This window comes from Sander vitreus, chromosome 16 (genome assembly GCF_031162955.1).
Source record: "Sander vitreus isolate 19-12246 chromosome 16, sanVit1, whole genome shotgun sequence".
In the NCBI taxonomy this organism is placed as follows: Eukaryota; Metazoa; Chordata; class Actinopteri; order Perciformes; family Percidae; genus Sander; species Sander vitreus.
Genome location: NC_135870.1, coordinates 5,970,018 through 5,995,065, shown reverse-complemented (window position 1 = coordinate 5,995,065; position 25,048 = coordinate 5,970,018). Strand labels below are relative to the sequence as shown.

The 25,048-nt window shown below is 41.1% G+C and overlaps 1 protein-coding gene across 1 annotated transcript; it reads right to left on the bottom strand.

Moving 5' to 3' along the window:
• jmy (junction mediating and regulatory protein, p53 cofactor) lies at positions 1 to 23,485 on the bottom strand. Its single transcript, XM_078271840.1, has 10 exons — positions 22,127 to 23,485; positions 14,790 to 14,963; positions 6,384 to 6,534; positions 5,543 to 5,712; positions 4,533 to 4,698; positions 2,496 to 2,686; positions 2,318 to 2,398; positions 1,713 to 1,808; positions 1,067 to 1,598; positions 1 to 432 (listed from the first exon to the last, which is right to left on the bottom strand). Exons 1-10 carry the CDS (start codon positions 23,000 to 23,002, stop codon positions 122 to 124), a joined length of 2,748 nt encoding a protein of 915 aa, XP_078127966.1. The 5' UTR covers positions 23,003 to 23,485; the 3' UTR covers positions 1 to 121.
• Between the last annotated feature and the right edge of the window lie 1,563 nt (positions 23,486 to 25,048).

Sequence of the window (25,048 nt, the reverse complement as noted above, 5' to 3'; positions counted from 1 at the left end):
AACCAAGGGTTTTTGTTCAAATTGCACCAAGGTATGTCCATGTGCTTTAACCCTGGTTTGTCTGCTTGTTTTCTCTTCGTTTTGGCTCCACGTATCCATAAAAAACTTCCTATAAGCCAAACTAGTTTTCCCAGTCCGTGCATGGGAGGCCTTCGTCCTCCGACTCGGACTCCGGCGAAGCCTCTTTGATTCTCCTCAGAGCCTCGTGGATGCTGCGGGTCAGAGCGTCGGCCGAGTGGGGGAAGCCCTTGGCGTGACGCTGCTGCTCCGGCCGGGTCCGCACCTTCTTCAGCCGGACGCCCTGCCGGATCTGAGCCAGGATGTTGTCGGTGTCGTCGTCTGGGTCGGGGGCCAGGACTCGCAGCTCGGCCTTCCTCAGGTGGAAACAGCCACGTTTCAGAGAGGCCAGCACCTCGTCCATGGGGGAGCTCGCTGCAGAAACACACCGTTGACACGGTTAGCCTCATATGCAAGGTAAAGACTTTTTAGAATGCAATTTAATACCCGTTTAACGATCACACCAGCCACAAGTATGATAGAAAACCAGTAGCTAACCTAAACACACTGTCCACTAGGGCTGGGCAGTATATCAATGTTATATCGATATCGTGATATGAGACTAGATATCGTCTTAGATTTTGGATATCGTAATATGGTAAGTGTGGTTTTAAAAGGCTGCATTACAGTAAAGTTATGTCATTTTCTGAACTCACCAGACTGTTCTAGCTGTTCTATTATTTACCTTTACCCACTAAGTCATTTCTGGAGATTATTTTATTTATCAAAAATCTCATTGTGTAAATAACATTTTCTTTAAAGCACCAATAGTCAACCATACAATGTCATCGCACCATCGACATCGAGGTATTTGGTCAATAATATCGTGATAGTTGATTTTCTCTATACCGCCCAGCCCTACTGTCCACACTTCTATGACACAGAACTGGATTTAAATCAGTAACATATCTCTTTAGCGATTATAACAACTTTAACCAAAGACTTTTCATTTATTATGATACTAAAATAAGTTTATTATTATTGTGAAAGATGTGAGTTTTCTCCTCACCTCTCCTCCACTGAGACGAGTCCAGCGAGGCCGTCTTCTTCAGCTTCTTCCTCGCCGTCTGCAGCTGACTGCTGTCAAAGAATCGAGGGGAGAATGGAGCCAGGGGCAGAGAGGAAGATTCAGACTTGCGTTCATGGTGCCGCACTGGGCTGGGATTCTTCTCCCTGCCCTTACCCTGCTGCTGCTGCTGCTGCTGCTGCTCCTCCGGGGAAGGAAGTGGCGGAGGAGGCGGGGGAGGTGGAGGAGGAGGAGGAGGACCCAGGGAAAGAATAGACGGAGAGTCTGAAAGGGGAGGCAGTGAGAGGAATGGAGGTGAAGAGTCGAGATTTCCGAGTTCAACTGTAGGTAAAGAGACGCTGTCGCAGCTGCAGACATCGGGTGGAGGAGGAGCAGAGAGTTCTGGGAGATCGGAGATGCAGTCGGTCTGAACGCTGGCCGAATGAGTGCTGGGTTGCAGTCCGGCTCTCCTCCGGCTGGGAGGCTGACTCAGACGCAGCCGGCTGGACTTCAGAGTCACCTGGCCGGGATAACGCTGATATGGAGAGTCAACAGACACCAGGATCAGTCACGGGTCAAAAGGTACTCTTCAGAAAAACTTCAGAAGAAGCTGATGGAGCTAAACATTAGTGGATGTCTGGGTTCTCACCTGTTTGAGGCTGCGAAGTCTGTCCAGAGTCCTCTGCCTCTCCTGACTCACTCTGGCGTTGCTCTTGGCTTCATCATCTTCCTCAGCTTCACCCCCCTTTACAGGAAAACAACAGAGTAGATCTGATGTAGTAAGTGCGAGTGTTTGGTTTGGTGCAAAACAATATGTAATACACGTAATATTACACTGCAAGATGCCCCTTTTTTCCTCTCGTTAATTCCTGTTTACCATTATTTCTCATTTATGAGTTCCAGCTGCATGCTATACCGTTAATGTTCATAATAAAATTATGTCTTGTGTGAGAAGAACATTTTAAGTGTCCTTTCATAGAGGATACCATGTTCTCGGTCATTTTTTCTAAACCCCACAACAACAATAATCTCCTCATTAAAAAGCCAACTCAACACATTACCTTCAGACAACCAAAACAAGGTAGCAACTCACGGCTCAACTCTGGATACAATCACTGTCCCTATTACTATTAATGGCTAGTCTCCATTTACTACACCAAAGATTCATAAAACTACATTTGCAAATGTGTATACATTGTAAGTACACTATCAGATGCAGCCCCAGACTCCAAATGCTAAACATTTGAGTCTTACCTGTTGCAGTGTCTGTCGGGAATCGCCATGGCTACCTTGTTGCTGTTGTATCTTCTGGTTGTGATTGACAATACAGATTTCCTATTCAAGAAGAAAAAGCACAGACATGATGCACCAAACTTCCCCGTGGAGCCGTTTGAAAAGGCTTTCCAGAGGCGTCTTCATCGTCAGTGCTTACCTTCTTGTTTTTGAGGTAGACTTTCTTGGCAGTGATGCGGCCCCTGCGGGCCTCGAGCTGCCGTGTCCTTTGCTGTAGGACGCCGAGTTCTTCCTCTCGGAGGGGGGACGGTGGGGTGGCAGGATCTTCTTCACCCTTCATGGCATCGGGGCTCTCAAAGGCATCGTAGTACACCACCTCATCCTGTCGCTCTGGGACAACAATCAGAACAGATTCATCAAAATGCTGTTTCTAAACACTGCTGGTACTGTACAGGTTCTCCGTTTATATAGCTGGTATAAAGAACCTAACAATAGTTCATTCAGCTGTTAATGAGCTACCTGAAAAGCAACACTTGTAGCCAGGGTTCGAATTACATGGGAGCCAGTGGGAGCCGAGCTCCAACAGAGAGAGGATGAGCTCCCATGAAAGCAGTAAAATCATACACCTGTGGGGGTCTCTAGAAATCATCAGCACCATTATTTAAAATCACAAATAAACCACTTTTCCCAAACAAACGGAACTCTGAAGCAGACCTGTAAGTCGCTTGGTGTCCACTCTCGCTGTAAAAATAGAGATGAGCAGCGCGCCTTCCGTCCGTAGTCTGTACAGCTTCAGGTTTATAATGGACGCGCTCTGCTGTCGACATGCTGTGGCAGATTTCGTAGTTTCGGTTTCCCACCTCCGATGTAGAGCAGCGTACAGCCATTTCCCTAAACTTTCGCTCATTCAGAGACCAGAGTCTCAAACGGGGCTCTGTGTCTGTCAGAAGGTCTGAGATCTACCGTATCAGCAGAGCAATCACGTAATGCACAGCAGGCTATGGCGCAGTTAGATTATTTTCTGAAATATTGTGACTTTATTCTTGTAATAGCCTATTATCACTTTATTTTTCTCAAAATATCACGACTCCTCCAAATCACAGAGAACACAGATGGGATATATTTTGAATGTGCACAAAGTTTTGAACATGAGCAGTAATCTTGCTCAAACATCTGAAATATTACAGTCCAGGGGTTTATTAATCCATTAAAATGAATTAATGTATCAATGAGGTGAATAATTGTCATGTGCACATTTAAGGACGTTACTTCCCCAACAAAAGATGCAAAAGAGGAGGGAAGAGTAAATGATGCCTCTAGAGGCTACATGTGTGCTGACTCAGATATAATTAGAAAAGTCGATCTACAGGAGAATAAATAGCAATACAGAATGCATGACAGCTTTATTGTAATATATTCCATTATGTTTTTATATTTGGATTGTAATCTATATAGTTTCCCTTTACATAAAGATATTTGCAGCATAAATTGATTCAGAAAAAGGTAAATAGGTGCATAAAAATTCACCTGAATGCAGGAAATGAAATGTTAATGCTCAAAATTTGCTGCTCATAGACTACTTTTTTTTATTTTTTAAAAAGAGACCCCCCACAAAGATGAAATCATAATTCGAAGCCTGCTTGTAGCCGTTATTCAAAATCCGAATTAAAGTTACCAATTAAATGTTTTGCTGGCCTTTTTAACTAGAAAACTTAAATTAGCTAAATGTGGTACATGTTTTCCGTTTGTGTGAGATTTGTTATGGTCCCTGAGGAATAAATGTAATAAACTAAACTAAAAAAGATCAGAGTGGGTTCAAAACATTTACTGTGTTAGTTAATCGTTAATTTAATTTACAGTTATGCAGAGCTTCAGCACTACTAGATTTGTTGAAGCCAATAAAAACACGATACAGTACAAACGGTAAATTGGCCAATATTCATCTTTTAACACTAAACACAATGGATTTTTTTGATGCCTTAAATTAGTTTTTAAAGGATTATGAGTTAGATGTGTGCTGAATGGCATGTTTTACAGTTGAAAAATACATTTGTCAGTGCTGTCTGGCATCTTAAACAATTTCTGTACTGAAATTGTTTGTTACCTATCAGCCCATTTATACTCTGATATCAAATGTATCTGTAATGAGCACAAATCGTTTGATAATATCAGCCAGACAGATGCCATTAACAACACAACTCACGTGGAGCCCTTAAAGAACAGAACAGATGCTCACCTGTCATTTGCCTCCGTAGACTCTGCAGCTGTGCAGTGAGCAGCAGCTCTTCACAGCGCAGCACTTCTGCCTGAATATCATACAGCTGCAGCTGCAGCTCGTAGTACAGCGCCTCCAGCTGGTCCAGACGCAGCATGGCTTCCTCCCCACCTTGCAGACCCTGCATCTAGAGGCCACAGCACAACAACAACACGCAATGTCAATCATCATTACACTACCGCAAACCAGAGGGCATATGCCACAGGCTGGGTGAGTTTGCAGTTTTTAAACACAAGTGAATACTGAACCAGAGGCAGTGTTCCTGTTCTCTCTCTAAGGGCTGAGCTACACCACTCCAGCATACAACATGTACTGTAAACACGCAAAGCAAAGTATTTGACCCCAACAGTAATTCCCAATGAGTCATCTCCACAGGATGTTTTTCACTGCATTGCAGGATGTCTGAGCCATGAGGTCTTTCTCTCTCAACTTGCCTATATCCAAGTGCATTTTACTTGATCAGGAAGGCTGGCTCCGTTTTTGGCTGCAAACAGGACACATTTGAAGCTATGGTGGAGAGGAGGTCACTTCACTGAACAAACTTATCTATCACGGATAACCCCGACAACCCTCTCCACGATACAGTACAAACGTATAAACGGACCAATTTACTTACATCTTTATTAATACTATTTAAGTAGTTGTAGTTATTTATTATTTATATTTTTTTAATTTTTTATTTCATGTATATATTGTATCCTATTGTTTCATGTATATTCTCTATGTGTGCTGTGTGTCTGATATTTTGCTGCTGTAACACTTATTTCCCATTTTTGGGAACAATAAAAATCTATCTACTTGTAACTTGTAACTATTTTTAGATTGTGGTATTGCTACTTCCACCTCTGGTTATTGTGGCAACTCCTTGCGTATCCCAAGCTTTTTAAGAACCTACACTTCTGATCTACATCAGTGATAGACTTTCTTGTGAGTAGCATGCGTGTGTGTGTGTGTGTCATGGTGTACTTTACCTCCTCCTTTAAGCCATGTTTCCTCTGTTCCAGGCAGATTTCCTTGGCCCTCATCAGCTGCAAAGTTTCTTTGGAAACCGCGTACTGCAGCCGCTCCATGCGTTCAACCGCCGCTGCCCACGCCGACTTGCCAAACTTTCTCTGGTCAGCACGCATCCGCTCATTCAGAGCTGCAACACAGAAATAAAATGGGGCTACAATGATTGGTTGATTAATAATTTAGTTATAAGTTAAAATGGCAACTATTTTGATAATCGATGAATCCTTTGCAGTATCTTTTTAAGGTGTCAGCCTCTCCGATGCTAGGCATTTTCTGCTTCTCTCTGTTCTAGCTCTATTTAAACTAAATAGTTTGGATGACTGGGTCAGACAAAACAAGACATCTTCATATTTTCATTTTCTAATCTTTTATAGACTGAACAATTTAATCAAGAAAGTAATTTACAAGTTAAACAAAGACTGTAATCATCAGCTGCAGCCCTAAAATTGGAATCTATAAGCAATGCTTTAGACTGGACTAGTGCCTCAACTCAGGGTAAGTGAAGCCTGCTCCATGCCTAAACAGAAATCAGTTGACGTGTTTCCGAGCAGCTCATAGCTGAGATGGTTTGAGGATTTAAATACTTTTGGAGGTGTGTATGTGTGTGTGAGTGAGTGAGTGAGTGTGTTTGGGGACTTTGGTATGTAAGAGGTTGTAGATCTGAGGCACATCGCTACATGGAGGATAAACTTCACTTTGTTATGGAGTAAGCATACAACACAAACGTTCAAAAGGTCACAGCAAAGACAAAAGCCCCACACTGCTTTACGAAGGCAGGAAATGCCTCCTTTCTGTGTTTACCTTTCTGTGCCCGAGTCGTGGTTTCAAAGAACTTGACAGTCAGGTCTTGTATGGAGAGAACGGCGGCGTGAGCCTTCTTCTGCCACTCCTCATCCTCTTTCCTCAGGCTCTCCACTCGGCGAGGACCCAGGCGCTCCGTCTCCAGCGAGATCTGATGGGGGGGGAGGGGGGTCAGACAGGTTGTTGAAGCAGGTTCAACATACATTTGCTTCAGCACAGATAAACAAAGTTCAGCCAGTATAGATCAGGGGTTTTCAAAGACCCCCACCAGATCACCACTCAGTTTATATATATTTATCATTTTTGTTAATCCTATTATTATATTTGTACACGGGGCGTACGCTCAACCAGGTGAGCTATCCATGCGCCACAGGCTCCTTTTTTCTATGACTTCTAATCACTTGCTTTGTAAAAGGAGTGTCTTTTTTACATATGACTTCTAAGCAGATTTATGGCTGTTCATTTGCGAAATGATATCCTCGGAAAGTCACACTAGGTCTAAAAAATGTGCGTCATGTCTATGTGTTCAGATTTGGCTGAGTTATGAGTCCGTGAAGTAGTACTATTATGACACAAATTGTAGGAATCTGGGTTTTAAATCACCATCATGAGCGGTCTGTGACGGCAGGCCAAACTACAATAACCAACTTCCTGTTTTAAGAACACTTGCATGCGTTAGTCCCTTTCACCTCACATAGTATCTCCCCCTCCCCACCGCAGCCCCTTTCAACTCTCCCCTAAGAAACCCTGGTACACTACAGTCCTACACCAGCACGTAATACCAACACGTCACAGCAGATGGGGGTAGTGGCGATGCCTGGCATTCCTGTGCATGTTTATGTTTAAAAGGGACACTAACTTTTGGTGTCCTACTGGGCTGGTGGAACAATAAATAAAGAAAAAGAATCTCTGATAACAAAACAGGACAACTCTGAATACACTCTAGAGGGAGTTCATGTTACATGGCACAACATCACATGTCAAGTTCACTTTTCAGCAGCTCGTGTCAGGCCATGTGAGAAAGAGTGAGAAACAGAAAAAAGTTGCCAGTGCAAAAGCAGTGCCACGTGGAGTCCTGTCCTGGCTGTTGACTAAGAACTGAACCCCCCCCTCCTCCAAGAGGAGACCACATGGAACAAAATGTACACAGGGCCTCATGTACATAAAGTCATATATTAATAACTCAATGTAAAACAGATGTGTGTAGGTGCTCAAAAATAAACACTAACAAACCTTAAGTGCCTTGATTTATGTCAGCCAGCATACTCTGTGTTTTGGGGCGCGCGTGTGTGTGTGTGTGTGTGTGTGTGTGTGTGTGTGTGTCACAAGAACAGGGAGGGGTTTTGGGGTGAAAATGGGAGCGAATGGGGGAGGAGAGACTACATCAGAGACCAGAAAGAAAAAAGTATTGGACATAAAACAAAACACAAAAAAATCACTTTAGGAAAAAAAAAAAAACAATAATCACTCCAGGAATTGGGGGGAAATCAAAAAGAGAAGGATTATGTTAACCCAATACTTAAGCAGTGATCTCATTGTTCAGGTATCCTTTAACAGAGAGTATATAGCACCAAAGCACCAACATGTGAACACATCTGAAAAAGAGCAGGCTCCAACATTTAGGCTAACACCCACAGAGCACCAAATGGCAGAGACATTTGCCGTTAGGAGAGCTGGTGACATGTCACACTGCCGTTGACACACCTGTTTAACTTCTGTGCATGCTGTTGTTGTCAAACTAAAGCAAACAAACCATCTGGTATTCATTAGGCTGGTTTTATGCAAAGCAGAAAGCATCCATGCAACTGGCAAAAGGCAACCTGGTCACTTCAACATATTCAACACAAGTCTGAACTGAATGCACTCCACACGCAGAGAGAGAGAGAGAGAGAGAGAGAGAGAGAGAGAGAGAGAGAGAGAGAGAGAGAGAGAGAGAGAGAGAGAGAGAGAGAGAGAGAGAGAGAGAGAGAATAACCGTCTCGTATGTGAAAAATCTAAATCAATTTAATGAACTAGGAAACCATGTGAAAAAGCCAATTTAAAAATATTGCAGCAATCAATCGTCTCAAAGCTCTTCTCACAAGAGGAGTACGTAAGTAGTTTAAAAGGAGTCCTCCACTTATTCAGCATTGCACTCGTTCTATACCACTGTCAGTCTCACGATTGACAAAAAAAGGGATCAAAAAAGATGCAGCCGAGACAGACAATTTGTATTCGGTGCATTCTTCGTCCTTCAAAAACCTGGCACCTACAAAATACAAAATAAATCTCAGCATCAAAAGGAGGCCGCTACGATGCAGAAAAAGAAGAAAACAACATCTGTTGTGCAAAAGAGTGAACAGGTTCAACAGAATTGTGTAGAGCTGATCTGCAAAACAGTCAAAGTGTTTTACAAACATATTTGTACAAAAAAAAAAAAAAGGACAGTCCCATTTTTGCTGAGTAAAAATTCACCTGTCACCCAGTCCCTGACCTCATAAATAATACACAATGCAAGCATTATTTATTCATCACCACTCCTAATCATACAGTGGGAGACAAAAACTGAGGAAAGATGAGGTCACTGAGAACACTGTTATATACCTAAATGATGATTTGGAGTCAAATATACTCAATTCTTTTATAATTTACACCTTTTTTTAGTAGTAAGTTTTTTTTTTTATACACTTCTCATCTTGTGTACAACTAAAAGCAGGCAGGAAGCGACGGGGGAAGAATAGAAGTAATTTGCTTGATTTCTTTTAACACCTTTGATCAACAGCTAGTGGTGACAAAACACAGACGTGTCAAACTCTCTGAAAATAGAAGTGACGGCATCTCCTGTGGTGAAGTGCTGGGATCACAGCGTGGATACCGTCATGGTCTCTCTCTCTCTCTCTCTCTCTGACAAGGCATTTTACACTTTTTTAATTTTTATAGACCAAATCACACCTTGATTACTTGAGAAACTAGCTTTGATCGATAATGGAAACAATTGCTAGTAGCAGCAGATGAAATACTTGATCACCTAATCTATATAGTCAATACCTATACATGTGAGTCATGATGTATGCAATTAGTTCAATACAAATCAACATTCAGGTACACCATTTACTTAAATTCAGGTCATAGAGCTACATCATTTGCATATTATTTAATAATGTGTGTAAAATCTGCTTGAAAGCTGGAGGTAAACACAGCAGGTGTTTATGGGGCCGCCATGACAACCGTTGCCATTTAATAATGCAGTCGAAAAGTAACCGGAGCTCACTGTGGTACAATAGTATCTCAGACTTGTTACAGTGAAACCACATTTTTAATTCATGGCTGCCCTCCGACCTCCCAGGCAACAGGACACCGCTCCAACACGCTACAGGGCCGTCCAACAAAGCACCATTCGCCAAAATACTCGACACCTTTTGTTGTCGATTGATTCATCATTCGTTCACTGCTCCATCTGCTCGTTCATTCACTGATTCAGTAAAGCTCAGATGTCTACGATTGAGGAGAGTCGAACGAGTTAAAGAGATAACATTTTACTGTAGAGCTGCGACGATTTATTGATTAGTTGATCACTTTTTTCAAGCAAAAAAGTTAAACACTGTCAAGTTTTCAGCTTCTCATTTGTGAGGATTGGCGGCTTTTCTCAGTTTTGTAATAATAATAATAATAATAATAAAATGTATTTATATAGCACCAGAATTTCTTTTCAAAACAAAGTGCTTTACATGGTTGAACCAGGAGTAAAACATTTCATGACTGCAATGAAGCAAATAAAATCAGACAATTACAATAATACAAAAATAAAAATGGAATAGAAAACCCAACAATATATGGGATACATGTGATATATGTGATAGTAAACTAAATATCTGTGGATTTTGGACTGTTGGCTGGACAAATCAAGCAATGTAACGATATTGTGACATATTTCACTAGTTTCTGACATTTTATTGGCCAAACGACTAATCAAGACAATAACATAATTTGATAATGAGAATTATTCTTAGTTTTAGTCCTAATTCACTATACAACTCAGCCTGTGTAGCCTCTGAATACAACAACCTTGAAATATCACAGCTGAAACACACTTTATTAACTTCTCCTAACCTACAATATAACTTTCTCTCTACTCTTCGACGCCTCTCGTCGATTGAATCTCAACTCCAGTCTGGCTTTTTAGCTTGAAGCACTGTTGGCTTTTAAACAACCTCACACGTGTCCATGTGTATTCACACTTTCAGATGAAGTCAGGATAGCCTGAAATTCTATCAAGGAACCAATACTCTGCTGGTCTGGTCCTTTTCACATCAACTCTGCCACATTAAAGTAGAATGCAAACTGCATGTAAATTACAGTAGCATGTGTCCTAATTCCCAACACCCTCTGCTTCCCTTTCGCCATAAAGCATTGGATCTCCACCATCCCCTGACTCATCAGTTTGGGAGAAACCAATCGCCTCAGACGACATCAAGGATTCATTTGCATACAGCTTTGTTTTCAGCCGTTGGATCGCCCCGAGGGGAGCAGGTGGTTGAGCTGGAAACTTTGGCATCATACAGAGCTCAGATTGTCAGACAGCTTTATAAAGCATAAAGTCAGAAACATGCAGAACAGGTTAGAGGGGGGTGGACACCTCAAGAGTTTTTAGGTAAACGCAACTTGAAACATCATTTCCAGCAATTTAGTAATGCAGCTCTATAAAGTTGGGGGACTCTCAAGACACCTCCTGTGATAAAGTGACAAAACACAGACGTGTCAAACTCTCTGAAAATAGAAGTGACGGCATCTCCTGTGGTAAAGTGCTGGGATCACAGCGTGGATACCGTCATGGTGGCACCTTATCTTGTTTGGTTAAAAAGTCTGAAATGAATGCACTCCGGTTAACATCAAGGCTGCAGCACAAGGTGATACATGCAGAGAGAGAAGAGAGAATAACCGTCTCAGTAAATTGGGTTAGGGTTAACCCTAACCCTAACCCAATTTACTGTCATAAAATTAAAACATTTTTTTTTTTTTAAATCAATAATTTTTAGGGCTGTCAAAATAACGCGTTAATTTCGATGAATTACTCTGAGAAAACATAACGTGTTAAAAAAAATTAACGCAGATTAATCCATTCCATATTGACGTTTGCATACAGACGAAAATCTGGTGCCACTGATATGTCTGCGCTTCTCTCTGATGCTCTGAAACAGACGTTACAGGAAACACAAACACCGCTGCATGTGACGCTAGTTAACACTATACTCAACAGCAGCTAACGTTAGCCTACCGCTAGCTAGTAGCTGGATTAAACACGGTTACAATGCTGACAGCTAACGCTAAACGGTGTAAAGTTTGACTGTTTTACTGTAGAGGATTCAACACCGGTATGTAACAATCTGCAGCTGCCGTCGGAGAAACAACACAGACGGTGCGTTTAATGAAACTGGTAAACTACAGCGTCGTGGTGCATTTGAAGTTATTGTAAATGTCCTTTACCATCTGGTTGTTGTTTTTGTCGTTCAACAGCAATTTACTAGTGAAATAAGTTATTGTTATACATTATTATTAAATCATTTAATTTTGACCATATGGCCTTAGCATTAAACAAGCCGTTCTTTAATGTCACCAACTGTTGTTTAGTACCCTTTTTTTTCTTTTTTTCAGTTCAGGCACCGTTAATTATGTATGCGATTAATTTTCAATTAATTAATCACAGAGTATGTAATTAATTAGATTACATTTTTTAATCGATTGACAGCCCTAATAATTTTATATTGATTTTATAGTATAATTTAATATAATTTTATTGATGTTCAAAACATTGATTAGATTTTTTTTATTTAAGTTTGGGGCATTTCTGCCTTTTTTGGACAGGAAAGCTTGAGATATGAAAGGGGAGAGAGAGAGGGGAAGACATGCAGGAAAACCGCCACAGGCCAAACGGCCACCTAGATTAGATATTTTTTTTATTGTCAGCAAATCTCATGAAAAGACAAAACACCAACAATGTGTTAGTCTGTCTCTCACTCTTTGACTTCCCCAGCCTGTCTGTTGCTAAACTCATTCATTTCTACTGGTAAATCTTAAAAAAAAAAAAAAAAACAACAGGTCACGAATATACAGTTTCATTCTTAAAAAAGGATAAATAATTTCATAAAAACAGCTGGACGCTGTAGTTCTTAGTAAATGTCCGTCAAAATGGAGGAAATAGTACATTTGTTGGGTACTATTTTTAGCAGCGGATTAATCCTCATTTGGTGCTCTGGTGAGTATTTGTGTCAGCAGGACGGTGCGTGTGAGATTGAGTATAAATAAACTACAGCGTTTGTGTTCATGGTAATGAAGGAACATGTCAGCCAGTGCAACGGTGCGGCTCACCGATGTATATTTAAAAGTTTTTGGACAACTTGTTGGATACATTCATTGTTGGTTTTTGTCTTTTCATGGCATTTATTGACAATAACAAAAATATCAAATATCACCAGACTGATCCTTTAAGAAAAAGTTGCTCCATAAATGTTGGTGATTCAGTGAAATTTCTTGATTTAGATCAGCATCCGCCCAAGAACCCAAATACTAAAACACACCCACACAGTCACTTGCGTTGGTTAGTGACAAGATGTTGGATGAGCATGCTGTGTGAGGAATGTAGTTTAGATATGGGAAAGTACTCGCAACACAACAAAGGGGTGAAAGACCGAGTGTCTGAAGAAGGATACAGAGACAGCATGTGTCCAGTTAAACAGCACTCAATACTATATTACATAATATCAAAGCCTGCACGTTGCACAGTCCAGTCAAACTTGATTCCCTGACCACTCAGGCTAACAAGAAACAGACGTTCTGCTCATGTTCTTTCTCACTGCTGGATAAAGCTTGTTATTTTTGCCTTCCTATCACTGACTTTCTCCTCCGTTGTATTATTTCTGACTCGCTGGATTGGACTCCACCTTGAACTCATGAAGTTATGTGGAACAGACACACCGGTACGCAGTGGTTATGGGTTACGGTGAAGTACAAAGGCTGTGTCCGAAATCACTCCCTATTAACTACAGTATATAGTACACTACATTTACTGCCTGTCATTTCACTTGAGTGTCCAACTTCTGTTCTATATAGTGCTCTAAAATATTCCCACAATGGAACGGAAAAAAATAGTGTCTTTGGAGAGTACAATTCTTTCTGCTAACAGTCCCACAATGCAAGGTGCAGTCGTGCAATGCTACACCTGTCAGTGATGATGCAAAATGATGATGTTTCACAAGCGACATCTCGATTTAATGCCCAGTATAGAGCTCAAACTGGGATGTGCACAAAGGGAGAGACATGAGGTTAAAGGGACTGGTGTGTGTTGGTGAAAACAACAGGAAGTGGTATAATTCTAATTTAGTCAAGTCTGAACACACAGACAGGATTACACACATACTTTTAGATTCAGTGGGACTTGCACTTTCTGAGGATATCATTCTCTATGATGTGCATTGCAAATAACTGTCCATAAATCCGCTTAGAAATCATAGAAATTAGATGCTTTTTATAGCTGCAGAAGTTGCCTAAGAATCATCACATTTCTAGGTTTTCATCAGTATCAAAGTAATCCAATGATAGTTGTCTGTACATCTATCTGTATATTGCAAACAGAAGCTGCCATTAGCTAATTCGGCATATTTTGAATGGCCAATTTGCCAAAATGTAAACAAATATGGGCTAAAAAACAAATCCTTGGGAACATTACATTTCCTGTTTACAGCACTAGTTGTCTACCTTAATGGATGTTACTTTTCCTGCCTGGCTGTTGAACGAGTAAATGTACTTTGAGAGTGAAGTACTCTGACCTATTGACCCCAACCAGGCATGTGTACCTCAAAGAAACAGTAAAGATTACCCTGTGGATTTCCTTCCCTTTTCAAGCCTCTAATGAAAGAAAAACAACAAAGATGGAGTGGAGAAAGAGTGTGGAAAACAGAAGAGTGTGCTGAGGCTGCAGAATTACCGAGTGGTTTAGTGGCTGCTGTAATAATACTCATGCTGGTTGTTAAGCCGCTCTGGGTGGAGGGGGGAAAAAAGCCTCTCTGGCTGATCCTCTGCCCTCCACAGCCCCCAGATGCAAAGCTACAGGGTAGCACAGACCGGCTACTATATCATCATCATCATCGCTGCATGATTCCTCAGCAATTAATGTCATTACAGTGGGCTTAGGAGGGTAGGAGGCTCAAAGGAGGACATTACCATGCAGTGGTTCAGGGCTCGTTGCCCAGCACTAACCGTGGCTTTTAAAACCACAAGAATAGCATCATAACTGGCGGAGTACGCTGTAGCAGAGAGGCAGTCAGAGTGTGTTCCCAGACAGACCAGTTAGCCGGCTACAGTGAGGTCTAAACCTACTTAAATCAAGCCCTAAAAACAGATGGTATTTGTATCTGTGCTTGTGTGCATTACCTTAATCTGCTGTCTGCGCAACATTGCCAGTTCCCTCATGTCCCTGAAAGGCTGAAGCAGGTAGTGGTAGAGCTGAGTTGTTGCCTCCAGCAGTTCTCCATACGCCTCGTCCTCCTCGGGGTACACCTGCAGCAGCTCCACCATGCTGTCCATGGCTTTGTGTCTATCCAACACCTGGGACAAAAAAAAAAAAAAACATGTAGAGGAAAGATTTAGCAGGGAAATAGGTACAGGGTACGCGTGTTATTTATATTTTTCTTATGGTCAATAAAGTCCATGAAAAGCCCAAAACCAACAACGTGTTTTGTGTTCGGTCGTCTTCTTCCCCAGCCAGTCAGTCTTTAGCACTCAGCGCAGAGCCTACTGGTTCCTACTAAAGACGAAAATCTTTGCTGAAACTATACATCGATAAATTGATCAACAGAAAATTAATCTGCAACAATTTTCATAATCATTGATTGGTTTTTAGGAGTTTCTTTTAAAGCAAAATAAATGCTAAACGTTCATTGGCTCCAGGTTCTAAAATGTGACTATTTGCTGGATTTACGAGCCAGTAAACTGAATAGTTTTGGGTTTTGGACAGTTGGACAGACAAAACAAGATATTTGAAAACATGAACTCGGGCTTTAGGTAGGAGATTATAACAAGCATTTTACAAACCAAATGATATAGAGATATATACAGTATAGTAATCTGCACTTTAAACCTTTCCTTGGAAATAAGAAAATAAAGCAAATCACCAGCATTATCCGTTAAATACATCCAACTGAGAAGAAATTAAATGACACACTTTTGATAATAATTGAGAATAATTTCATTATCAAATAATAGACAGGACCACTGAATCTATATCAAAGTTCAGTTTTACTTGAGAACCCAACAAGGAGGCAGTCTCTGCACTACAGAATAGTACAGACAATGACCTAACGAAAAGCTCTCTACAGCTGCTTTTTATAATACCAAGTGAAATGTAATAAATCATGATACAGAGTTGATGTCGTCAATTGTTATCTCGTCAGAGTCGATGACGTCTCCCCTATCTGGTCTGGGAGGGCATGTATGCCCTCAGGAACACACCGTGCTTAGACAAGGACCAAACAGTGGCTCCCATGTTATCTTGTGAGTTCAAGCAGTGATTTGGTTTCTTAACAATATCCACACACATCCACAATTAATTTAACAGAGGGAGAGAATATAATATGATTCTATGCAAACAGTTTAATAAATAACAAGAGGGAAAGTATGTATCAGAATTTCCCTAACAATATATTACCAGAAAATATTGTAAGGGGTACAACAAAAGAGCCTTTTTAATAGGGTTAGTTAAATAATACCAAAAGGTGGATGATAGCTTTTCAGATTTTAAATGGAAAACTGGATTTCAGTATGTAGCGAGTCCAATTCAGGATTAAAATGAGTCCTAAACAAAAGCTTTTTCAAAGCTCAAGAAAATAATCCAAACCTAATCTATAAAAGTGAGATTTAAAAGTGTGAGAAAATCTTCGTATGCATGTGTGTGGTCAGTAAGATATCATAGAACATATTGTTTGAGTGCAGTACAATGAGAACAAATTGGTCCCAACTGTTGCTGATTTGTACCATATGTCCTGCTATCCACAGAGTGCTCATTGTTCCTGAGATAAACACTATCAAAACAGCTATTGTACACACAAATACAATTAATCTCCCAGCTCTTAGAAACCAGTAGCTCCAATTCATACAGCACAATACTTCTCCTTCACTTCTGCCTCAGATAATATTGAAATATGCCACCACCCAATCTTCGTCTAAAGCGGAGGGTAAAGTGCTCTTCTCTCTGCAAGGCGCTATAGATATGAATAGAGACTCTTATATTAACTCCAGGCTGCCTTTCCAAAGCCCTCCACGTTGGGGATAGACACTGCACGATTCAGCTCAAACACTGCTCCTACTGTTTACCTTGGGCTGTGTCTCCCTGGTAACCACTGGCCAACCGTACACCGACTCCCTGCCCCTACAGTCGCCGCTGACCAGGAAAACCCCTGGGCTAAATGAGCCGACTCCTGCCTGGCCACGAGCTACGCAACTTCGCAAGCAACAAAGGATTGTGTTATGTGCCATTTAACTTATGAAAACTTTTTACAAAACAGCCCGCATAAAGAAATCTCTGAAAATGGATTTTCTTTCACTACTTCCTTTGATGACCAAGCTGTTCCTTTATAATGCACCATTCCGGCTGTAATTGTATTTACATGGTCAAATCTATTTGTTGATACTGAAAGTCAAGAAGCCAGAGGGCCAATGAGCGTTTGGTGTGTGGGCTGATGAGCCAGCACTTGAAAAGGCAGCAGGGTGACCCATCGAAACAATTAGTTGACCAATTGATTAGTCGACTGAGAGAAATTAATTTGCAGCTGCTTTGTATTCAACATTCCCCTTGTCCCAGGTTCCCAAATGTGAGGATCTGCTTTGGATTTTCTTTGGGGTTTGGACTGTTGCTCAGACAAAATACAGAAACTATAATAAAAAGTTACCAAACATTAGTTATTGACTGCTGTGGAGACATTCCTGGAGACTAAGTGCATGACACTGGACTAAACTTCCGTGGTTTAGCTCAGAACTCTCCTGGCCACTCCAAATTCAAAAGCACCATCTGGGCCTCTAGACCTGGTTATCTTTTCACATAGTTGATGTATCATTTGTTTAAACCCCTGTCTGTCTTATCATTTTTAACTCCGTTTTCCATTGCAGTCTGGTGACTTCATGGCAATGGCTTTCATTGGCGTTTTATTCAGTAAAAGGCAGCACATGTGGTCTTATACCTGATTTAATACATTTTATTGTCGAAAAATCACCAATATTTCTTTTTGTTTTTCCAAACAAAAATACTAACTAAAGAATACGAAAAAATGGCTGAGCTACAGGGGTGAGTGTGACATTAAATGTAGTTTGTTACTTTTCCAAATTGTTTGAAAGAGGCCATTAAAATATAGCTGATCTTGTGTATATACACGATCTACACAGTCTGAACGAAAGCACTCCAAAGTGCAATCAGTACATAATTACAGGAGTGGTCTGAGCTATAGTATAGACGTTGCAGCCCCATCATTAATCTAACTCTTACGGTTTGTCGGTACTAAATCTGCACTGTCTTGCTGGAGTACTTTTCTCTCTGCCTTTCAATTCAAGTATCTCACAAGAGGAGCGCGTCTTGCCTGTGATCAGAGCAGGCACTCTGTTTAACAGCTTTTTGAATGAACCGAATGCTATTTAGGAGACACCAAATGCAACGTGATTCTAAAAAGGGGAATATCAGTAATACCAGTTATCTTTATCACTCGATGTTAAGGTTCTTTGCAGAGCTGCCACCACCTGTGAATCAACTAAATTTGGACCTACAGTTAAAATCATATGACCAATGTGGTCATATGATTTTGCTGTAGGGATGAATTGCATAAGAGGATTAATTGGCAACTGTAGCCAGCAGAGGCATATAATATTACTGCTCTCAGCTCAACGATAAACACAGAAGTAGTGTAAAACAAATATGCGAGTAACACAAATGGAAAAAAAGACTACCTGCATCATGCAATGTAAACAAACAACTAAACGGTGCACACTTACCATGACAAATCACAAACCATGTGGGCACACACACACACACATTAACCCACCATAATGCAATAGTAAATGAACTGCCTATAGAGTGAGGAAATATATGTATGGGCATTACAGCTGAAACCATTATTTGATTAATCAAAATACCCTTTTGACAGAAGTTTTAATCAGCAAATATTTTGATAATTGTCCGTTTTTAAGCAAAAACAAATTTCAAGACTCTCTGGTTGCAGCTTCAAATGTGATCTGTGTATGAACGTTGAATATCTTTAGGGATTAAAAACCGATTATCTTCAATGTTTGAACAGTTGGTTGCACAAAACAGGACATTTAAATATAGGCTATTGTCAACTTACAGGTCTGGAAACTTGTGAGGAGATTCTTCACGGTTTAACATTTTATAATCCAAATGATTACTCAAGAAAATACTCGATACTACTAGATTAATCAATAATGAAAATAACGCCTTAACGTGTGCATTACATGCCAGGTTTACAATATACTCACACTTCTATGTTGGATACCAAACACTGCAGAGTAAAGCATCAAGCCTGCTTTAATAATGCTGTTCAAGTTCATCCACTGCTCATTACTAAAATTTAGTTAATGTTTAATCAGCTTTCATACACTTTACATTATCATCACACAATAACTTCAAAGCAAAGCTATTAAAATGTAACTATTAGCTTGCAATGTGTCAGGCTTGCTGTAGGCAAGCCTAATTCTGCTTAACAACAGATAAGAAAGCCACAGAAAAGTCTCTGGTGAATGATTGACAGATACATGCCCTACATCTGTGGAGTGTTTTCCACCAGTCTGTCGGTTTGCATATTTTGCCCGGTTATCATCCCAAACAGGGCTGAGATTCCGGCTGCATCTTGTGATAAGTTGAGATAAGAAAACACAACACTGATTCTCCAGCTGCTCCATACACACCAACTATCCAGGGTCCCTAAAACCACCATCATCATAGCAGCGATGGGTGCCGGGCTGCAATACTAAAATCGGTTGCGATGCCCTTTTTGCTAACAGGCACTAGGGACGGGGGGGGGGCATAGTATCGCGATATTTTCTGTTGCAATACGATATCGATACACAGACGCCAAGTATCGATCTTTTATTATATATGTTGGTCAGCTTGTCTGTGAGATGAACAAACAGAGAAATGTATGTTTTTAGATAAAACAAGATGTTGACAAAGTTCATTTGAAATTGGGAAACATTTGAAGTTGGAAAAAAGGTAATAAGTTGCAATATATATATATATATATATATACACACACACATCTCTCAGAATATTGCAATATGTTTAAAATCGCAATAATATCGTATTGGGACATAAGTATTAGATATCGTATCGTGAGGCCTCTGGTGATTCCCACCCCTAACAGGCGCTACTCACAGAGCCAGTGGGCATCTTAAGTAAAGCTCTCCTTGTACTTTCTTCTAATCACATAATATTTTAATCCCAGTTTGTAGGCTCTTCTTCAAGGTAGCAAGTGTTATGAAGGAGCTGCATGAGGTTTACAGTACATAAGTACAGGAATTTCCCCAGTGTGGGATTAATAAAGTCTATCTTATCTTAATGTGATGATTTTCTTTGGAGTAACCGTTAAAATGTTAAAAATGAGTGAAAATGTCTTCTATAATTCCCTACAGTCCAACATAACTTGATTAACTCTCATCTTGTTGAATCGATCTTTAGTACAAAAAGTGTCAGAAAATTGGACCAAGCCCTTCCTCAGCTGTTTGCAGTGTGTCAGTCAGTTTAACAAAACAACAAAAGGAGGTGAAACACTGCCTGGGGCTTTGTCTCCTCTCAAAACACACACAGTGACTGTGATCATTACCGTGATTCTGTTTACACTTTTCAGTAGTTTCTGCAGTAAACTAGTTGGGTTTCGCAACTCATGTCTACTCTAACAGCTGGGGGATATTTGCTGAAGGTACTTTACTTGAGTATTTCCATTTTAGGCTACTTTATATTTCAACTCCACTACATCGGAGTTGCTCTAGCTCCGATGTAGCTCTAGCCTGACAAGCCAGACCCACATCAAGATGTTGGGTCTGGGAACTCACCATTGGCAGGGCTCAATCCGAGGGGCGAGATAAACGGTTGTCTTTCAAATTCCCTCTGCCCTCATAGCCAACCAGAGCAACGCTAGTTGATAGATTAAACTTTTGCCGTATCCGGTCGGCAAAACTCCGAACACAGCTTCCTTTTTTAAGAATGACTTCAGTGCTTAACTCTCTCTCGACTAAGTCTTCCAGAGTTGCGGCTAAAGCCGATTCCAAAGGCCGCTGTTCGCCAGCAGCAGCAGCCATCGTCTTTGTTTTCAAGTAGCAGGGAATTCACGCGGAACCGTCGCAACTCTGCCGTCCTTATGTTAAGCCCACCCACCGACTCCATACACGATGTGATTGGTCTGACCAGAATTTGGTTTTTCCAGCTCGCAAGCAAACAGAGAGTTGCTAGACTGATCCTGGATGCAAATTACATTTTCTGCCACTAGCGTGCGTCTTGATTTCTAGACTATCGTATCTCTTTACTGCACTAAGTTCGTCTGACAGGGTTAGTTACTTTTCAGGTTACAATTTTCCATACCGTTCCTGTTCAGTAAAACCACTTATCTCCAAATTTGGTGATTTTGAATGTGAATGTTTGTGATTGATGTGCTGGAATTTCCAGCTTTTGAACTCATGCTATGTAAATTGTGGTACCCCAGGTCTTATTCAGGTCAGTGTCCAACAAAACCTCATAACCTTTCCAGGCAGAGGAGTTGCTTTGTGCCTCCACAGACGTAGCAGCTGTATGATGAAGGCCATAGGGAAAGTAAACACATAACACATTTTGTCTGTGTTGAGATATTTGGACGCCCACAATAGCTTTGTTTGCATTGAAGGTTCAGCTAAACTTAACGCCTCCACCATGAGTTCAAATACACCTGCAAGAAGACCGGCACTTCAGAGAGTTGGGACGATACCTGCCTCGAATTCATCGAAACCTACCGAACATTCTGAATGTATGTGAAATGACTTGTGCTGCTCCTGAGTTTTTTTTATTAACAGCAAACTGAAGGATGAAGTGCTACCTTTAACCTAATTAGTCTTTAAAAAGCCTTTTGTAAAACAATGACAGAGAACATTGTACTGCACAATGAGTAGGCAACCGTTACTTTAAGCAGATTTTGCAGCTAGATACTTTTACTTAAGTAAAGTTTTGAATGCAGGACTTTTACCTGTAGTGGAGTATTTTCACTGTATGGTATAAGTACTTTTACTTAAGTAAAAGGATCTGAATACTTCTTCCACATTCCCTACAGACAAATTAAAACTTCTTACATGTCTCTTCAGCTGTCTGGACTATCACGGAAACAATCTCAACAGCTGTGGTGACACATTATTTTTTTAAGTCCGCCTCTAATTGTTCTCCTGTTTTTTTCTATGAGACTCCCTTCAAACTGTTCAGCCAACTAGAGTGTGGTGTCTGGCCAGACCAGATCATATTACAAGGCCTGTGAACGTGCAGCAACAGATGGTAGATCACAGGGAGGGGGGGAGAGAAACAAAAGGAAGAGGAGGAGAATTAGCTACATGCTCTCTGCGGTTCTCCTATAAAAAATAAATAAATAAATAAATAAAAAGTGTAAAATGTGCTTTTTAAACATCAAGTACCAAAAGATTCATATCACACCTGCATGCATCTTATTCAAACAACATGAGGACACAAGTTAATTCACCTCTTGCATGCGCCTCTTGGCCCTCTCCAGAGCATCTTTATAGCCTTTCTCCCTCAGCTCACTCAGGCTCTCGTAGTACTCGTCCGTGTCCTCGCTCTCGGAGAAAAGCACCTCTGAGAGGATCTTCCAGCCGCAGGTGTCCAGGGCATGACCCAGGTACACCTGCAGCTGGTAGCACAGGGCGTCCGTCTCCCGCTGCGACACCCCTGAGGCACCGAAAAGCACCGACCACACGCCGGACTGCTCCTCGGGGAAGGAGGGTAAACATGGCTCCAAGTCCGAGTTGACGGCGCACAGCTGGAGGTGGGCTGCCTTTAGGTCCTGGAAGGAGAAGACCCCGGCCCAGCTGAAGTCCTCATGACCACTGTCACCGTACCCGTCCCCTGGGTCAGCATCATCCGCAGAGACCGGGAAATCCACTGGGTCAAGGATCTCGATTTCCATGACTTTCGGTGTCACAATATCCCAGGACCCTAATGTGGGACTGACACACTCTGATGTCTTTGAACCACCGGGTTTTAAAGCATTTTTGTCCGCAACAACAGCCTTAGTTGTGGGCTTCCCTTTAGGGACAGAGAGTGGTCTAACTTTACCCGCTTGGCAGACTTCGTCTTTCTTACTTTTTGTGTGTTTCTCTGCCACGGAGGCACCGGGGGAAAGAAGCATAGCGCAAGCGGGGGAACCGTCAAGGAGCGGGCCCAGAAGAAAAGTAGTCCGTCTCTGCACGGTTCTGTTGTGGCAGGTTATGGCGAACTTCCCCTCGATTTCGTTCCAGGCCACGATGAAGACAAATTTATGTCTCTCTTTTTCGTCGAAGACTCTGGGTCGGACGGACACCCACTCGGACTCCAAGTTATCCTCCATCGTGAATGACATCTCATCCAGCCAGTGAAAAAAAAGACAAGATTAACGTTAGCGAAAAGAAGAAAAAAAAAAAAATCTGGTGTCGAAGCTACTGCTAGCTACGGTTAGCTAACGTTAGCTAGAAAAGTAAGATTTGGCGCAGTTGAAGCGAATGAACCGACTAGCTAAATTAGGAGGTGAAACAAAGGCTGTCCAGCTTTGTTTACCCGCTGCCAGCTGCGTGCGAGCTGGAGAAAACGCAGCTAACGTCGGTATCCCTCCACACGTTCGGATTTGGGATCCAGACATGAAGAAGTTCAAGCGGTCAGACTCGCTCGGACACAGCAGCGCAAACGACGGACGAAAGTCTGCTTGATAATGTCGGTTGTCATGACACCTGGCCGTTTTACCTGCACCCGATGATCGCGCTGACTGTGTCGCTCTTTGTCCGCTCGGAGACAATCGGGCTCTCGGTGTCACGTGTGATCTTCTGTTTACAAGCAGTCAAGGTGCGTGTTGTCAAATCCGGGGAGGGATTTAACTGGTGCACCCCACACACACATACACGGTGTTGCGTTCAAGTTCCATGAGGAGAGCAGTACATACCAGTGATAGAAGAAGCACTCAGATCTTTATATACTTTAAATACAAAAAGTAAAAGTACTCATTATGCAGAATGGTCCATTTCAGAATAATGTGTGTTATATTATTGAATTATTGGCACACAGGACCCTCCTGGAATCTGATTAGCCCCCCCAGCAGTGTCAACAGGTAAACAGTGTGCACCGGGCTAATTAATTAAGTAGGCTAGTGGTACTGGTACTTAGTGTTTTGTCTGAATTAATACAATAGCAAGTCAATGTAGCATAGGCTACATACATAATATAGAATAACATAAAATAGGCTTATAATATAGAGTAACATTATATTTAGTTATATAGTGCAGCAATATAACATATATAGTAATCCACTGGCCTGGGAACACCTCGGCATCTCCCAGTCAGAGATGAAGATGAGTGATGAGTGAGTTTGTTACGCCACAGGTTAATCAAATGAACAAGAAGAGACATACAACCACCACAAAGTGACGCAAAACTAACACAAGGTGGTGCAAAATGACCAAAAATGTGTGCATAACAGCCACAAACGTCTCTTACAGTCTGGCTGTCTTGTTCCTAGGTTAGAGGGGTGGGGGTCTTTTTACACCTATTGTTTGGCTGTAGGCTATTTGGAGTCACACATATCATCTAATTATTGATATTATTGCAAAAAATGAATATTTTTTTAAACTGAATAAACAATGTGGTTTTAATAATGTACTTTGCCAAGAGGGATTTGAAGCTGAGTTTTAAAGCACCATTACTCATTTACCAAATGTGTCCCCCTTCTCTGAATCTGTGCCCCAGTCTGTCTGTCTGTCTGTCTGTCTGTTAGTTATGAATAGAGCAAAAGAACACCAACAGATTTTTTTCCTGTTTGTTTTAAGATCAGTTGAGGATGACCACAAAAGGAAAATTCTTTTTAAAACTACATACTACCTTAAAGCAGACATGCATTTTTGTGCCAAACTAGTAAATCTTAGTCTTTTGTTATTGGTTGTGTGTGTTTTGATGTGTGCATATAAGCCTAAAAAGGTTGTTGGAAGTATATTACCAGACCATCCATGGCTATTTAGACTTTATATTTATTGTGAGAAGAGGGCAGGTACATTTATGTAAAATCATAGTGATATAATTTTCTTCTCTGTGCTCCTGTTTAAGATTACAGCTTTTATATTGTGTAAAATGTGTGTTGTTTTGTCTTATAATGATGACTTTAATGTTTAAATGCATGCAGTTAGTTCCGGCACAGATCTTTTTTAAGCTAGACATGTTTAAGGCAAATGAGAAAACGATGACCTTTGAAACATGAAGCGATTGCCCGTTTTTTTCCCATGTTACCTGAAGGCAGCACAGCAGTCCCTTTACTCGGAGAGTTTATCAAACCAAAGATTCTCTACAAAAACCGTCTCTGATTAAATCAAACGACAGGCAGAAGGTTAAAATAAATCCGCATTAGTTTTCTTATTCTATAATTTAA

Bases quoted from the DNA above. Each gene is read 5' to 3' on its own strand.
- jmy (XM_078271840.1), bottom strand. From the start codon at position 23,002: ATGTCATTCACGATGGAGGATAACTTGGAGTCCGAGTGGGTGTCCGTC. The intron at 4,699-5,542 runs GTAAAGTACACC...TGTGGCCTCTAG, and splicing joins AACATGGCTTAAAGGAGGAG to ATGCAGGGTCTGCAAGGTGG. The intron at 2,687-4,532 runs GTGAGCATCTGT...TTGTTGTCCCAG, and splicing joins TCTACGGAGGCAAATGACAG to AGCGACAGGATGAGGTGGTG.